General features: G+C 30.3%; 3 protein-coding genes across 3 annotated transcripts; 1 reads left to right on the top strand and 2 right to left on the bottom strand.

The window, feature by feature from the left end:
• Window positions 1-10,870: 10,870 nt before the first annotated feature.
• Window positions 10,871-11,846, bottom strand: PSV08DRAFT_379918 (uncharacterized protein; the record flags this gene model as incomplete). The annotated part of the gene is made up of 2 exons (XM_014216928.2): window positions 10,871-10,939; window positions 11,010-11,846. 2 exons carry the CDS (start codon window positions 11,844-11,846, stop codon window positions 10,871-10,873), a joined length of 906 nt encoding a protein of 301 aa, XP_014072403.2.
• A 1,723-nt stretch (window positions 11,847-13,569) lies between these two features.
• On the bottom strand, window positions 13,570-14,797 carry PSV08DRAFT_411839 (uncharacterized protein; the record flags this gene model as incomplete). Its single annotated transcript, XM_066093909.1, has 4 exons — window positions 14,369-14,797; window positions 14,143-14,319; window positions 13,949-14,092; window positions 13,570-13,816 (listed from the first exon to the last, which is right to left on the bottom strand). The coding sequence occupies exons 1-4, from the start codon at window positions 14,647-14,649 to the stop codon at window positions 13,570-13,572; spliced, it is 849 nt and encodes a 282-aa protein (XP_065948344.1). The 5' UTR covers window positions 14,650-14,797.
• A 1,590-nt stretch (window positions 14,798-16,387) lies between these two features.
• PSV08DRAFT_250664 (uncharacterized protein) lies at window positions 16,388-16,882 on the top strand (the record flags this gene model as incomplete). The annotated part of the gene is made up of 2 exons (XM_014221404.1): window positions 16,388-16,524; window positions 16,585-16,882. 2 exons carry the CDS (start codon window positions 16,388-16,390, stop codon window positions 16,880-16,882), a joined length of 435 nt encoding a protein of 144 aa, XP_014076879.1.
• Window positions 16,883-18,165: the final 1,283 nt, after the last annotated feature.

The raw sequence follows: 18,165 nt of genomic DNA, 5'->3' as shown, positions 1-18,165 counted from the left end.
TTTAGAATATAAAGGTAAAGTATAGTATTATAGATAAAGATATCTATAACTTTAATAAGACTAGCTTTATTATAAGTAAGATTTTATTATAGTTAGTTATTATAGGCTTAGATAAACTAGGAAGAATAAAGAAGATCTAGCTAGGTAATTATAAGTAAGTTACGCTAATATAAGGTATTAGCGTAATAAGTACGCGTATTCTAGCGTTTCTTATTTTTACTAAAAAAGTTCTAATCTCTACCTAGTTTATAGAGGATCTACTACGTAACTAAGTAATTTAAGTTAGTTCTATAGGCTAGATAAATAATAATCTAGCGCTTAACTAGCTTTATTACTTTAATTCTTATGCGCAGCCTATAGAGATATATAGGCTACTTATTATTAATATATATAAGAGCTACTACTTAATAGCTTTCTAAAATCTCTATAAGAAGAAGAAAATAATTCTTCTCTATATACTTCTCTACTTATTGCACCTCTTATAGCCTCTTAATATAAGCTACTTCTTACTATTAAAGCGTACGTATAATAATACTATCTTAGTCTTAGTACGTAATCGTATCTACTATATTAGTAAAGAAACCTTTCTACTAGCGTTTAAATAGGCCTATTATAAGGCTAATATACTAAAGAATATTTATAAAGAGTTTTAAGGTACTAAGCTTACTCTATATAATTATTATATTATTTTATTATAGCTTAATATTATACTACGTACGCTAACTCTACTAGCGTAAAAAACTACTACTTAAAAGCTAAAAACGCTATATAACACGCGTAAAATAGAGGTATAGGCTATACTTATTTAAAACTATATATAAATCTAGTAAGAGTCTCCTATAACTTCTCTTAATAAGTAGATATAGTAGTTAAATAAGAGAGTCTAGTAGATAGCTTATTATATAGTATTAATATAGGAGGAAATAAGTCGCTAATAAGATACTATTAAAGTATTCATAAAGTAAAAAACTTATAAGTAGCGCTATATATAAGTAGAGAAGTCTTAGATAGTTAGCTAGATAGCTAATTAAATCGCTAAGGCAAAGAGTAATAAGTATAATAATAGTATAACGTCTATAAAGAGAGTGCGTAGTAAATAGTACTATAAGCGTTATAGCTAAATTAGATATAACTCTTATACTTACTAAGTAAAATTAGAGAATATAGAGGATAGCGACGCATCTAAAGAATAATATCTTATTCTACTTATTAAAACAAATTATAGTAGTATAGCGTAATATATTTATAAAGGTAGGATGTAGTAGTAGAGCTAACAACTTATTAGAGTTAATAACTTAGTAGTAAAACACGTTATATATATTATTTTCTATTCTATTTATAACTTTTAAAGTTTTTTACTATTTTATAAATAATAATTAATATCTATTATTATTTAATTATATTAAAAAAGTTTTATCTAAGATATTAGTATATAAATCTAACTTTATATTATTTTAAAATCTAGAATTTAAAAATAAATCTATATAAAATTAATCTTTTCTTCTTAGTAAATTTTTAGCCCTTTAAATATATTAAGATACCTAAACTAGTTATATAAAGAAATTATACACTTATAAATATCTATTTTATAGATTAAATTAGAATATAAACTTATATACTCTCTATATAGTAAGAGATTTATTTATTTTATTAAATACTAATAATATAGTCTAATAACTTATATTATCTATTCTCTTATATTAGAATACCTTACTAGATAGCTAAGGTAGTATAGAAGTAGCTACTTATTCTACTAGTAGCTTAGTAGTAGTTTCTTACTACTTATCTAGTAATAGACTTAGAGGTAGCTTATTTAAAGCTCTAGCTTAAAGAGATAAATAGATTATAAAGATATTACTAGAGAAGAAAGAATAGTTAAATTATTTTTCTAAGGTAGTTTATAGGATTCGCTCTACTCTTTTCTATTTCTATCTACTAGCTCTTCTACTACTATTTATATATATTATCTTATATTCTAGAAGAATCTTCTTAGTAGTTATTTACGTAATCTATAGTATAATGGATAGATAATATTAGATAATAGTATAATAGCACCTAGTAATAGCTTAATTAATAAGTCTTAGTTAAAGGTTAAGTACTTAGTTCTAATTAGAGATTAGAGAGTAAGCTTATATCTCTAATATCTTCTTCTATCTTTTAAGAATAAGTTTTACTTTCTTACTCTTATTTTTCTTAAGTAAAAACCTTTTAAAGAAAATTTTTAAGAGATATTAATAAGAAAAGAATACTAATCTTTCTCTTTTATAATAGCTTAGAAGAATAGTAGAACTATTTAAAGTATATAAATAGTATATAGATTTTAACTAACTACCTAAAATATTTAACTAAATATATACTTACTATACTAAGCTACTAACTTAGAAATAAATTTATAATAATATTTAATATATATATCTTTACTAGTTACTTCTATATTATATTTTAAAGTTTATAAAACTAAATCTTAAAAAAAGAGTTTTACCTATAATAAAGATAGAGTTTAGTAAATAATTCTATTAGTTAATTATTTCTTTTTAGAAACTAGAGTTAGTTTTAAATAAGATTTTTAATTTAATAATTTACTATAGTTAACTCTACTTAAAGTGTGTTTAAAAAATTCTTTATAAGAAATAATTTAAAAAAGAAGTTTTTATAATTTTAGATATATAATATAATATTTAAGAGTTTTAGAATAATATTCTTAGAACTTAATTAAAATACTAATATATTATATATAAAAACACTATATATATTCAAATATATATTAAAATATATTATAATATAGAGCTAGAAAGTTAGATAAGATATTAAGATTTTATAATTAAAATTTCCTAAGTAGGAAAAAAAAACCTATTTATAAAAAGAATTATTCTCTTTATAAATTTATCTAATATAATACTCTTTAGTTATTAACTAGTAGGAATAGAATAGTTCTCTATAACTATAGCTAAAATAAAATACCTAGAAACTTCTTATTACTTAACTACTTAATATATAGTTTTTTTTTCTTTTTATTTAATTTTTCTATTTTTCTTTTCTACTAGTATCTATATAGTATATCTAACTTATAATATTAGAAAAGTATAGTAAGTTATACTCTAACTTATTATAAAAACTTTTAGAATAATTTCCTAAAGATTTACTATAATAAAAAGATTAATATTAATTATTATTTTATTATATAAAACTTAAAAAAAATTTAAATATAATAAGTAGAACTTCTTAATATTTATTTTTAAAATAGAGAAATCTAAAACAATTTTAATAAACTATAGAATATAGTAAATCTATTCTAAAAAAATTACTTAAATAATTAAAACTTAGAAATTTTTTCTAGTAAGAAAATTTTCTTTAATAAAATCTTTTTAATTATTAGATATCTAATTCTTCTAACTAATAGTATATAGGAAACTTATAATTAAAAGAAATACTTAAACTAGGAAGAATAATTCTCTCTATAACTTTTTATAATTAAATACTCTATAGTTATTAAATAAGTAGAAATATAATAGTTCTTTATATCGCTTAAAAGCTAGAGCTATAAACTTAGTATCTTCTAAAATACTTTATATATTATTTCTTTTTTTTTCTCTTTTAAGATTCTATTAGTAGCTACTATATTCTATATCGTATATATAATATTTAATTTTAGAAAAGACTAGTAAGCTATACCTAAACTTACTATAATTATTTATAAGTTTATTTAGTTTATAGTTAATAGTATAATAAATTTAATTTTAATACTTATAATTAATAAATATACTTTAAAAAAAGATTTATATAAGAAATAAAACTACTTAATAATAATTTTTAAGATGAGAAGAAGTAAAAGAAGAATTATAAGTAAAATAAAGTAAATTAGTTATTCTATAAAATAACTAAAAATAAATATTACTTAAAATTTTCCTTATTTAAATAATCTTATTTAAAAAAACCTATTTATAAAAATTAGATATTATATTCTTCTAACTTTTAACATTTAGAACTATAAGTAGTATAAGGTATCTTTTAGAGATAATCTTATTCTTCTTATTTTCTCTATATAGTATTTTTCTTAGTATACCTATAAAGTAAAACTTAAATAGAATATAAAACTTTTCAAAGTAATATATAAACTTTAAAGTATAATTAACTATTTAATAATGCTTATTAGTATAGTATTAAAATTTTTGTAGAAACACTAAATATAAAATAATATTATAAAAAACTACTTCTTAAATTTTATTAATACTATATTTATAGTTTTTATTTAATTACTAGATGTTAAAGACTTAATATTTTATTATACTATTAAATAGTAAAAAAATTAATTATCTTAAAACTATAACTAGTACTTAAAAAAAAAAAATTTTTTGATATTTTATTATTAAACTAAATAAAGTTTTTAATAGAATATTAAACTAGAGAAAAGTATATATATATATAAGAGAATTTTCTAAATTTAAAAAGATTTACTTATTTACATTTGTATAAAAGATAAAAGAAAATAATATAAAAACTTATAAATAAGATTTAAAATAAGAAAAGTTTCTTTTAATAATTGTAAGAAGAAGAAGATATTATATACTAGTAAGAGTAGTTTAATATTTTTCTAAAAAAACTATAGAATTAATATAATTTTATAAATAGTTTATAAAATAACTAAAGCTAAGAAATTTAAAGTTTTTTATAAAGATACTATTCTTATTATAGCTTTATCTAGTATATACTTAATAATATCTATTATATAAAGAAAGAAAATATATAATATATTTCCTAATTTAGTTATTTTATTAGAATAGATAGTTTTTGAAGTTTTTAATATTAAAAAATAGTTTTATATTTTTATAACTTTATATATTATTTTATAGATTTTATAAGTAATAATTAATATTTATAATAAGTATTCTGTTTAATTAAAGAAGAAAATTAAGAATTATAGTCTCTTTAATATTTAAAATTTTTATAAAATAGCTATTTTTATTAACTTTTATTTTTAATATTTATAAAAAACTTTATAAGTTTAGAATGTATTTTTTTCTATAGTACTAAGTATTAAAGTATTATTATATAAAAGTATAAGAGTTAGTAAGTAGAGAGTATATTAGTAGTAGGTAACTAGAAATAAACTAGATACTAGTATAGAGTGTTATATAAGTATTAACCTATTACTAATTAAACTACTACTTATCTATTTTAATATTTTGTTTTAAAATATATTTTATTAAATAAATACTAAACTTTAAAATTATAAAAGATTAATTTAAAGGTTTAAAGAATAACTTTAAGTAATAGTATTTAGTTACTAGAGCTTAATTTTCTATTAGTATATATTAGATTATTAAGGTATATATTAGTATTATATAAGATTTTATACTATAAATAACTCTTACTTAATACTAATCTATAGCTAATAATATTTAAACTAATTTTATCTTATAATATAAATAGCTCGCTTTAAGTTAAATATAATTTAAGAGCTTTATAAGTATATTAAAAGATAGAAAGCTAAAAGTAATCTATTATCTATTTAAATTTTAGAATTTAATAGATTCTTACTCTAAATATTATAAGATTATAAAGTATTTTTATTTTATAAATTAAAGACGTAGAATATATAGTTTCTAAGATATTTGAAGAATATTAGAAAAGAAAGAGAGAAATTTATTTAAAAAGCTTAAAGTCTTTATATATAAGTAATATCTTTTACTTAGTTTTTAATTTAATACTATATAAAGATTCTTTTCTACTCTTATCTATAGTATAAATAATAGAGAATAATTATTTATATAAATATATAATTACTTTAATCTACTATAGATTTCTCTTATAGATAAGATATTTATATAGGTAGGAAATAAAGACTAAAATTAAAGAAATTATAATTTAGGACTAAATTTTAGCGTATAGAAGATTAATAGCTAATATAATTAATTTTAAAAGTAAATAGAACTTATAATCTAAGATATGTAATTAAAATATTCTTTTTAAATTTTATAATACTTATCTTTATTTACTTTAAATAGTATCTAAAATATATTCTAAAAGTTTGTTTAACTATTATAAGATTAAGTTAAATTATTCTTATCTTGTTAATAAAATTCTAGTAGCTTTATAGTAAAGAATATAATTTATATAAGTTATAAATTATAAACTAGTATAGAAAGAAACAGTTATATTATATAAAGAGTATTACTTTTCTTTTATAATTCTATCTAAAGAGATAAAGTATTAATTTAAATATTAAATTATTTTCTTTACTTAAATTATTATTTTTAGAATATATATATTTCTCTTAAAGTATCTTAGTTTTAATAATTGTATTTAGGTTTAATCTTTAGAGTTTCTATATTTTTATTAGTTATTATTCTATTTACTTATAATGCTTCTATTAGAATCTTTCTTTTATAAATATAAAGATAAATTATATTATAGTAGCTCTTATAAAGTAAAAGAGAACTTTTTTTATCTAATATATATATAGTATTATTATACGTTGTATAGAGAAGTTATATATTATAGTTAATAACTTATTATATTTATATTAACTATATAACTTATTATATCTTTAATTTAAATTTATTTTTTATATTCTTAAAGAGAGGTAATATAAAAAAAGGATATTACTAAAAGTTCTAGTTTTTAAACCTAAATCACTTAGTAAATATAAGAGTAATTAGTAATTAAGTTAGTAATTAAAAAGCTAAGAAGCTCTAGTTTTACCTAGATAGGACTAGTACTTACTTAGTTAGTATAGAAAAGGAGTAAAACTACGTTAAATTAAGGGGTTAAAAAACGTATATTTAAGCCTTTAATATCTTTTAAGTAGACGTATAAAATCTTTTACAAAAGATATATATTATATTACTATATATAAAGATTAGGTAACTAAAATTTTAGCTTATATTTTTTACTTATTATTAAAAAAAGATTTATATAAAAAATAGCTATTATATATAGAAGCTATATTACTAATCTAGCTTATTTATAATTTAGTATATATTTCTTATCTTTTATTAAAAAAATTCTTAATATTTAAATTCTTATAATAGCTATTCAATTTTTAACTCTTAGACTTATAAACTAAAGCTTAAAAAACGCTAATATTATAACTAAAGATATTATTAATATATTATATAAGGCTACTAATTTAATTTATAGCACTAGAAGTTAATTAAAAAGAAGAGATAGCTTTAAAACTAACTACTTTAAGTAATAAAAGAAAAAGCTTAAAAGGAAACTTCTAGAGTTAAAAGAGCTATTAATAAAGACTTAACTAGAAGCTATAAAAAGTAAAAAAAATATTATAAGAAGAAAAAAATTTAGATATATCTTCTAGAAGTGTATATAAACTTTTAAAAGAGTAGATTTATAGTTATAATATTATAACTAAAAAGTATGTTTTTTTATAAATTTAAAGCTTAAAATCAACTTAAATATACTAAAGAAAGAGTAAAAGAGCTAGAAAATTCTTATTTAAGTAAAATTATAATTTCTTAAAAGTTAGTTATATAACCTAGGTATAGCTCTAGTAGTAAATATATTAAAATAAGGTAAAAATTAAATATAAGAAAGTAATTTATTTTTAAAGGTAATAAAAGTAAGTTAAAAAAGATTCCTAATATACTTTTTTATTCTATTTTATATCTAGTTTTTTAGTAAATTATAGTTTCTTAATAGTAAGCTTACTAATTTTATAATATACTATAATATCTCTATTTAAGCTTAGGGAGCTATTTAAGTAATTAGTATATTTAATATAATAGATATTAAAACGCTAGAAATAGCTATTAAATAGTATTATTACTAATATAACTATAGATCTCTTATACCTTAACTAAAACTAAATATAAAATATAGTTAGTTTATTTTAAATTTTTTTTTACTCTTTACTAACTTTTAATTTAATAAGTATTAGAGATAAGCTATTTAGTTATTCTCTAATCTTACTTAATAAATATTACTCTAAACTAAATTATTACTATTTAACTAACTCTAAACTAAATTAACTATCGTTCTAATAACTTAACAATCTTACTCTAAACTAATCTAATAACCTACCCTAAACTAAACTAGAACCTATAATAATAAATATATATAGTAGTAGAGTAGCTAGATAGAAGAAGAATAAGAGAAAAACCTACTAAGGGAAAATAAGAGAAAGCAACACACCTTATCAAGAGTTAATTACAATATAATCACTTTCTATTTTCTTTCTCTATACTCTTTATTCTTTTACTTTAATAAAGTTGCCTTTAAGTCTATTACTAGATAAGTAGAAGGCAGAGACCTCTACTACTAAGCTACTAGTAGAATAAGTAACTACTTCTACTATCTTCTTTATTTAATCTTAATAATAAGTATTATAGTTATAAGTATTATTATTAATTAATATTAATATATATAACTAGTAATAATTGTCTAGGTTAGTAATTTTAGTAAGATAAATTAATATTTATAAAATATAAATATTTTAAGGTAGTTTTTAAGAAGTAAAAGTTAGCTTTACTTATATCCCCCTTTATAATTTAGAAATAAATCTAATTTAAAACCTTTAGAGTATACTTAAAGACTATTTAAATATTAGAAAAACTAGTTCTTTAAGTATTAAAAATAATAATAAGACTATTAAAATATTTAAAAGAGCTATTAGTAAGGAGTAGTAAGCTATTCTATAATAGATAATAGATAGTTATATTTTATCTCTACCTAATTATTATAGAAAGGTAGTAGATACTAAGAGCTAGTATACTAAGTATTATATAAGATAATTATAAAGAAAGTATTATAGAGAGGATAGAATACTTTCTCTATTAAATATAAAGATAGCTTATATAAGAATTTAATATAAAAGATATTTATATAATATAATATATAATATAGTAATTACGTAGTTACTTACTAAGAATAATAAAATATTAATTAGTAACTACTAGATAGGTAGCTTAGTAATAACTTAGTAATTAGCTTTATAATAACAAGCTAACTAATAATAATATAATAGGCTTATTAATAGGTATAAGAAGATATAATTGTAGCTAGGTAATAATATAACTATAGACTTTAAGCTTCTTTTATAGAAAGCTTATAGACTAAATTAACTATTTTATCTATCTTTTATATTCTAAAGTAATAACTTAATATAATTAGTAGTTAACTACTATAAACTACTCTAACTAATAAGCTAACTTCTAATTAACTACTGTTAATAGTAAAGATATTAGTAGTTAGCTACTACTAATCACTTTACCTATTATTATCTATTCTAAATAATAGAGTTATTAGTAGTTAATAGTTACTAATAAATAACTTTGCTATAGTTAACTACTATTAACTATAAGGTTTAAAGAAATAAAATAATTTTAAATTAAATATAAAGAAACCTTTAGTACCTTCATAATAAGCTTATTTATAATAATAAGAACATCCTAAGAATTAATATATAATCCTTATATTATAATTATTATTACTAAGTTATTTATCTAACACTATACTTTATATAGTAATTTCTATTAATAAAATATTATACAAAATATATTTTAATATATAATAATACATTAGTTATTAATAAAAAACTACTTTTTTTTTTAATTCTTTTTATTACCTAACTAATTCTAAAAAAAAACTTTACAACTTTATAAAGGTAATATTTAGAGTATATTATATTTTATATATTTTCTTTAAAACATTTTATATATCTACTTAAAAGATATCTTAAGCTTTAACTTACGTTTTTTTAACCTCTTAATTAAAAGTAATTTTACTTTTTCTTTATAGTAAATAAGTAGGCACTAGTTCTATCTTAGTAAAACTAGAGCTTTTTAGCTTTCTAAATTACTAAACTAATTATTAATAGCTCTACTATTCGCTAAGCTATCTAAGTTTTAAAACTAGAACTTTTAGTAATACTTTCTTTATATTACTATTCTATATATTATATTTAGGCTAGTAAATTAGGTCTCTACCTTAGGATGGTTTTTCTTTATTATCTCTTTTAATACTTACCCAATTAGGAAGGTTAGTAGCTCATTTTATAGCCCTTAATTAGAGCTACATTTTCACCTTATATAGTAATAGGCTAACTCTAATAAGTAAGAAGATATTTAGTAACCTGTCGTGCTAAGAGTTAGGTCTCCACATTTTACTCTAATCTTTAATATCTTCTTACCTATTAGAGTTAGTCTAATACTATATGAGGTGGAAATATAGCTCTAATTAATGGCTATAAAATGAGCTACTAACCTTCCTAATTGGGTAAGTATTAAGAGAGATAATAAAGAAAAACGATCCCGAGGTAGAGACCTAATTTACCAGCCTAATTATATTATTTAGTTATAAATTAATAGATCTAATAGATAGATATTAGATTTATATTTCTATAGTTTTATAATATTTCTACTACATTCTTATTCTTCTAAATTATATCTTCTTATTACTTATTAGAAATAATCTATACTTAGAAATAATTAAACTTATTATTTCTTAATTTAAGTAATTGTAAGGGGCGCAACCCCGTGGGGCAGTCTTAAGCTCTGAAGCACAATCGGACAGGCCAAGGTAACAAGAGGTTGTATTCGATAGAGAGGTAAGCTCTCTGCTACGTGTCTACTATCTATATACAACTAGTTGCCTAAGCAACTATTGGGCTAGGTAGGGGATCACGTGGTCGAAGACGAGTATGGGAGGCGAAGGGCGTTCAGCCCGTTACAATACCCCCCTCCTTAAGAGATAGCCCCTCCCTTTTTCGATCTGAAGAGGGCATCCATTGCGGGGCTACGAGCGGTGGTCTTAGTTCTTGGCTGGGCTGGGCTGGCTGGTCTAGCTAGTCTGGCTGAGCTGGCTGGTCTGGTCGGGCTGGCTGGTCTGGCTGAACGAGATTCGGGGCAGGATTCTATCCAGTGGGTAGCTGATCCGCAGCAGAGACAGAGGTCGTTGAGTAGGCGATACTCTCTGCGATCAGCTGAGGAGCTGGACGAGGTAGAGGAGGAGCGGGATCTCGATGGGGTAAAGACAGGTCTAAAGGAGTTGACTCGGATGGGATCGATATCCATCCGTTGGCTGAACCGGTTTCGGTTGGACTGACTGGACTGGCTGGACTGGGCGGGCTGGCTGGACTGGCTGGACTGGCTGGACTGGCTGGGCTGGCTGGACTGGCTGGACTGGCTGGACTGGCTGGGCTGAAAACGCTTCGAACGCCTCTCGGCGCTTTGCATTGTCTCCACGTACTGATCGTAAGTAAGGCTGAAGAGGGAGTCGTTTGACTCCTCAAGCTTCTGCCTGAGTGACTGTCGGAGACCGCGGTGTAGCGTTGTAACGCGGGAGATATCTGGCCAAGAGGAAGCCTTTGCTTCAAACGATAGCCGTTCAAATCGCGCAAGGTAGGCGATTAACGATTCATCGTCTCTCTGGCGGATCTGGGAGAAACGTTGGATTGCCTCTTGTTGCTCACGTGGGTTGTGGCAGAGGCGCTGGAAAAATAAAAAAATTTGTTCTGGGTCCCAGTCTGAAAGCTCTTCAGACTGTTCGCGGAGGTGGAGGATAGACGCCTGTTGAGGCTGCTCAAGGCGATCCCACACGTAGTCGAAGGCATCGGCTCCCGTAAGCTGATCAGAACGGAGTTTCGCTCTGATAGAGGGTAGCCAGGTGCGCAACGTATGCGGCTTACCGTCGAATTTTGGTGGGTCTGGCAGGCGTGCTCGGACTCGTGTCTGAGCGTCGTTCGAGTGCGGGCGGGACTGGAGCTGGAGCTGGAGTTGCGTGACGCTATCACGTAGGGAGGTGATTTCAGATCGCTGGTTCTGGAGCTCTTGCTGGAGCTGCTGAACAAGCAGTAGAAGAGCGTTCTGGTTCTGGCTGGTGGTAGACATAATTATAGTAAAAAAAAAAGGGCAAGGATTTAGGTGAGGGCTGGACGCTTGTCTGAACTCCTCTTAGGCGCTGGCTGGTGATCGAATACAAAATGTAAGGGGCGCAACCCCGTGGGGCAGTCTTAAGCTCTGAAGCACAATCGGACAGGCCAAGGTAACAAGAGGTTGTATTCGATAGAGAGGTAAGCTCTCTGCTACGTGTCTACTATCTATATACAACTAGTTGCCTAAGCAACTATCGGGCTAGGCAGGGGATCACGTGGTCGAAGACGAGTATGGGAGGCGAAGGGCGTTCAGCCCGTTACAAATCCTAGTAGAAGAGGCGGAGCTAGAAGTGAATTAACCTAGTTCCTCTTACCTTTAATAGATGCAAAGTTATTTTTCTTTCTCCTCTCTTTATCTTTGTTATTATTTTACGTCCTCTTCTTAAGTAATTCTTTCTAAGTTTTGTTTTTCTTAACATATATCTACTCTTTAATGTTCTTTTTATTGTTATTTTGTTCTAAGTGCTCTGCTATATAATTAAACTGTTCGTCCTGCGCTGTATTAAGCTTTATCTTAAGCGTAATAATATGTAGCTTTGTAAAAGCTATACTAAAACGATCCTTTACAATTCTTTCTAATCTTCCTGCGCGTATCTAGAAGGGCTATAGTTTCAGGAGAAGAAACGCTATATATCTTAAAGTAGATTTTTAATACTTTCTTTTAAGGTACATACACTCTATATATCGCACTAAAAGAGTGATTAATTAATTAGTTGTTTAACGTTCGTAGGAGCCCCCCTAGGGGGGCTCTAGCCTCTCTAGCGGCATAAAGACGGGTGAAGCGTACGGCTTATTTTCATGCCTTCGAGCACCTATTTTATGTATTAAATGACGATATTTAGTGTTGCACTCCCTCCGCAGTGAGAGAGCAGTTCTTACCGTCACGTACCTACGACACGTCACGACAACTCGTATCGTCTCTCCTCCTCTTCTACCTTCTAATAATAAGCCTTACTCTCTTACGCACCGAGAGATAGTTTAAAAGCACATTGAAATACCTTAGACTGGAAGTGTTAGCTATTTTCGTGGCGTTTCCAATCTAATTTCGCACTAAAGCGCTTATAGCACCTTAGATACGTCCAGCTATAATGCTTCCTATGCCGTTTTAAATGTTTCTGTAAATCACAATCCTAATTAACAGCATACACACATCTAGGACGCGGACAGACTCTCAGGCCTGTTGTCTGACTTTTCTCAGCCTTACACGGCACCGCCTGAGCAACGTCTGTGCTCTGTGTGATAAATTTGAGGATTTGCAACGCATCATGTCTACTCAAGACTACTGCATCCATGTCAGATTGAGTGTCTGAACCTGTCTGTACGTTTTCAGCCAACTTCTCAACTCGTTTCGCTGAATTAATCGCTTGGTGTAGGATGTTCAAGATATGACTAATCTCTATAGAACTCGAAGGGGAAGACCTAGCAGCGGGTTTTCTCTATGCCATTCGTTGTTGCTTAGCTTTTGTCTAAGGTGCTTTAGAGAACTCGTAACTTATATTAGGCAGAGGAGCCTACGGAATCGGTTCTTTTAGTACAGTATCCGTAAACACATTAGCAGAGAGAGGAACTTGTGTTTGCTGACCTAATAACAACTCTGGTGCTTAGTGTTGGCCGCGACGCTGTCTAGAAAAATGCACAGGTTGGGTTACAAAAGAACTATCCTCTGAAATTTGGACTATTTAATGTTCATCCTTGGTAGGGCTTAGGTTGAGATCTAGTGACGACCAGCGCTCATGGTCTCGTTTTATTGAAAGGTTAAGGGGAGATGAACATCTCGTCGTTGGACTGAGTGGGAGGGGCTTATCCATGCTAGCTAGCACTAAGTTGGCGTCTAAGTGTGCATCTATAGGCTCTTGACTTATCAAAGAGGGCCGCTGTTCAGGGTTCCACTTCGATCTACCAACGTCAGTTTGCCAGATCCAACATCTGGACACAGAGTATTACCTTTTAATCATATCTGTCACATCTTCGTCATTATGTACTTGTTAAACATGTTGTTTGAAATTATCTAGACGTGGCTATATCTTTTCCTTATTTTTATAATTTTTGCCTACACACCTGTAAGATCGGTTGTTGAAATCTACTTGGTGAACACTCTTCTTGTGTCGATCTAGATCATGTGATGTGGCAAATCCTTTGGAAGCCCTTTTGCATTTGGGTGTGTCGCACTTGAATGGCTTTTCGTGTTTGAGTTGATGTTTCCTGTTTGGAATTCAGCACTATCGAGATTCATGGAGCCAAAACCTACTCACTTGTACTCGGAATTACATTTGAATGTCTCATCACACCCAGCCTGGTCACACTTGATCGGTTTGCTTATTGACTTACGGCTACGCGTGCTACTAACACGAGATTTTTGATCCGAGGGTACTGTTGACACTCCTGTAGCAATACTAGCCACAGATTCGACATTCATGTTTTCAATTTGGCTATAGAATTCTCATGGAAAATCTTGGCTCGAGCAGTCAGCCTCGTTACCAAGTGCCTTCATCAGAAGGCACAACACCTTTGTCATGAAGTTCACTGCGAGGATAGCGCGGCGATTCAACATTGGATTGGCGTGATACACCGCGTGCCCGTCTATTTTCAGCGCTTCGGGGATTGAACAAACTCCATGCATCTTCTTGTGTAGTTGGGTGGAATGTAGAGGAACCATAACTGGGAGTGAGCAAAGATGAGCCACTCTGTAGACTGAGACCGAGACTGTTGTGTGCTGCAGACAGATCTGACTGGTGGTAGATCATTCGCTCTGCTAGCATTGTACCAGGAGTAGGTTTTGTGGTGTGTACTGACGTAGCTGGGTTATATGCCTGTTCTCTTATGTCTTGCACACTTCGCGGGCGCTGTGATGGGTTCTATGGCTCTGTCTGTTCCGCAGTACTGATGTGAAGCCGAGGTACTGGACCACTGTAGCGATGTTCTATATGGTCGAAAGCAGAGTCGAAGGGCTGCTGATAGCTTCTGCTAGGGTAGCATTGGGACATGTCTGCGACCATGAGTCAGCTTGCTGAATGATTGCCTGAGTTATCTACGTGTTGTCTTTTTGTTGGCCGCTCCTTGAAGCAAGTGGGACAGTGTTGAACCAGAGGGTGTGGAGTTGAAGAACACGCATAAGCAGGATAGGAGGCCTCGTCAAACCGGATCCAAAACATACCTCAATCCAGGTGTTCAGCCTTCTGGAGCAGCCTGAGGCTTGCCTGAAAGTATACAGTACGCAAGATTTCGGAGAGGAAAAAAGGCATGGGCGTGCGCGTTAGTAAATGCAGCGCACCATTCGGCCGCCCCTTAGCTTTCTGCGCTGTCCAAACAAGGCGATAGTAAGACGTCTCGGTGCCCCAGAAGTCCTCCGTTTCCTACTTCCAATGCACGGACCTGCACTGCCTACTGGTGCACCGGGAGTGAGGAAGCAGAAAGGGTAGTCAGGCTTGCACACCGGATGCCAATTTCCTCTCGTGGTGCTGTGTCAGAATGGATGCACAGAGTTTCCGATTCGAATAAGGTTCTCAAACCTATAGGCAAAGTTGTAAGCCCGTCTCGTCCCTGCAATTATCGCAACCAGCAAGGCATGGTGGTGCGATGACAACGGGCGGCCTCTCACCAGCTCCTACAAGGCAAGCATCGCTCTTCCTTGTCCATTTCCTTGCCTTCTACAGCCTGCATTAGCGCGAGGGACATGCAAAATTCAAGCGTTTATGCGAATCACAAATGGGGGCTGTTTAGACCTGCCCGTGCTCAGAGAAGTCCTCCAACTGCCCAACCAATTATCCTCAAGAGAGCGGTGATGCGCCTAGCCTTTTTGGATGCTAAGCTGCACATTTTGATTGCACATACTATTTAGGGGATAAGCTTTATGCAGTGTGGCATATGTGATATGTGTTACATATAGCGGAATAATCTTTTGCTGTACTAGCTAACCCTAACTAAATCGACTGATGTGTTGCTGTCCCGTTATACCGTGCGTCCCGGCACGCTTGAATTGATATTATGTCTAAAATGTTCGGTGTTCTGGCATACAACGTGTATCTTCAAGTTGATGACATAGATAATGCCGTCCGACAGATAACATATCATCTTCTCCCAGCATCATGCATATGTCGATTTAAGGATCTAAATAGCACTAAAACTTTAAAACTGCAGCTTTGAATCTGGTAATCACGAGACTGGATCGAGAAATACTCAGAATCGTACTAATGAACTTTTTACATAAGATGCTATACATAAACTGCACGCTGATAGGCATTCGTTATCACGATAACTACGATATGAACGAAAGTTCATGTAAGCAAATGAGTATGGACAGCTGCATTGAAATATATCCATGATGACGATGTAAAGATTTCTCACCTGCATGCAGCCCAGCAAGAGTGTGTCTATGACCGTGCCACAAGCCTCAACTGAGGCGGCCTGACTGAGTACGAATAGTATTTTAGAGCCGCCAACAGCATGTTATACGTTCCACACCAAGTCTTCTAAAGGTGTCTTTGGCAACACCATAAGATGAATATAGTTCCTGAAACACCTGAATGCGTTCGGTATTCAGAGATAGAACACAAGTACTACTTTTGGCATTCCAAGTACCCCAATCACATCCAGTTCTTGGAGTGGAACTCAAAACATATCAACCAAGTTCAGAGGTAGGATTTCCCCTAAACTTTCTTACACATGCGAATGTAACTGACCATGTACGTGCGTAGTACTACTTCCGACCCCGAGATACAAAACACCATTAAGAAAGCCAGAGAGAAGCTACAGTGGCTTTCTCCGGTGCCTCAACCTAAACTGTCAAGCCAGCAAGCAATTTTGCCTCAGGCAACTGCACCTTTGCCTTCAGCAAGATTGGCAACCGGGAAGCAAAAGCACGCGCACACACCACCTCACCACGCACCAACGCCAAGATTTTCTCATAGTGTGCCCTGGGAACACCTTACCTGTAAAGATTTTGAGGAAAACCCAGAGAGATCTCGCTCGGATCTACATGTGCTACTCAACTAGTTAGTTTGATTACATAGGACAATTATTGTATTAAACTATTCCGTCTTACAAAATATAGGATTTGTTCACGGAATACTTATGATTTGCTCACGGCTTAATTATCTCACTGATTAGACATTACACACAAACAAAAGCACTCGAGCTCTTGCATCATGATATTTGCATGGCTCTAGTGCAGCGTCTAGCGGATGAGATAGCGGCTTAAAGCGCCACGCTATAATTTCCACATCTACCATGTTTCAGTCACGTGGCGACATCGTAGTATTAGCCTTTTATTTGCTGGCGTAGTACAGTCATTAGCGATTGCAGCTTCAATCTTCCACGCAGCTGCGCAGCAGTTTCGAACAACCCCGCCTCCAGTACATAGCTTAGCGCAGGATGTCAGCTACAAAACAATCAATATGATTAGTCAATTCTCAGTTTCAGGATGACTGGACTTTTAAGATGCTGCGTGCGGAGGTGAAGCCACAATCGCTAACGACTGTAACAAAGACCACGGCGACTAGGTTAGTGAGTGTAATTAACAGTGGTTAAAGCCTGACGACATCGTCGAGCTTGGCCTCTGGTCTCACTTGATACAGCTTTGCCAGCAAATGTGCGATGTAATTATGTAGTGGGTAATGGTGCAGCCAATACAGCTATTAGAAGCCTCGTTCACTATGTTGTAGGAGGCATTGTCTCATCTACTGTTTTACTTGAGACATACAAGACGTTAGAATCTGTATAGAAAAGTTTGGCTGTATGTTAGGCAGGGTGTAATCACAATTACGAAATAGAAACGTTATACCTTAAAGAGCTATACTCGCGACAGTTTGATAGAGGCTATCCATACGATTAGGCCTTAAATATAAAGCCGTATATATGGACATGTATGTGATTACATGTTGCCTATAACACCAGTATCAGCAGACGGACTTATGTTGCTGCAAAATTTCATCTTCAAAGACGCCCGTACTCTTGATGAAAGACGCAAGCAGAACTTCCAGCGACACCTACTCAAACTTGCTAAAGCTACCCAGTTATCTTTGACTAAGGGTGCCCTCCTGCAGAACCACATTCAACTCTTAATGGCGGTTAACAACGAAGCAAAGTCTCGACGATCAATGAGAGCCAATATACCCGAGAAGGGGTCCGGGCAGATATTTACTTATGAGCATCTTTGAGATAAACGGTTGAGACGAGCGGAGGAGGCGGCAGCCAAAGAAGCTAAGGCTAATGCTAAAGGTAGAGGAAAGCGTGGTCAGAAGTGTAAGAATGCAGCTCAGGAGGCAGCAGAGGCCGCG

The sequence above is a fragment of the Bipolaris maydis genome (assembly GCF_028858645.1).
Source record: "Bipolaris maydis strain C4 unplaced genomic scaffold PSV08scaffold_13, whole genome shotgun sequence".
NCBI lineage: Eukaryota > Fungi > Ascomycota > Dothideomycetes > Pleosporales > Pleosporaceae > Bipolaris > Bipolaris maydis.
This window is presented reverse-complemented; position numbering and strand designations above follow the sequence as displayed.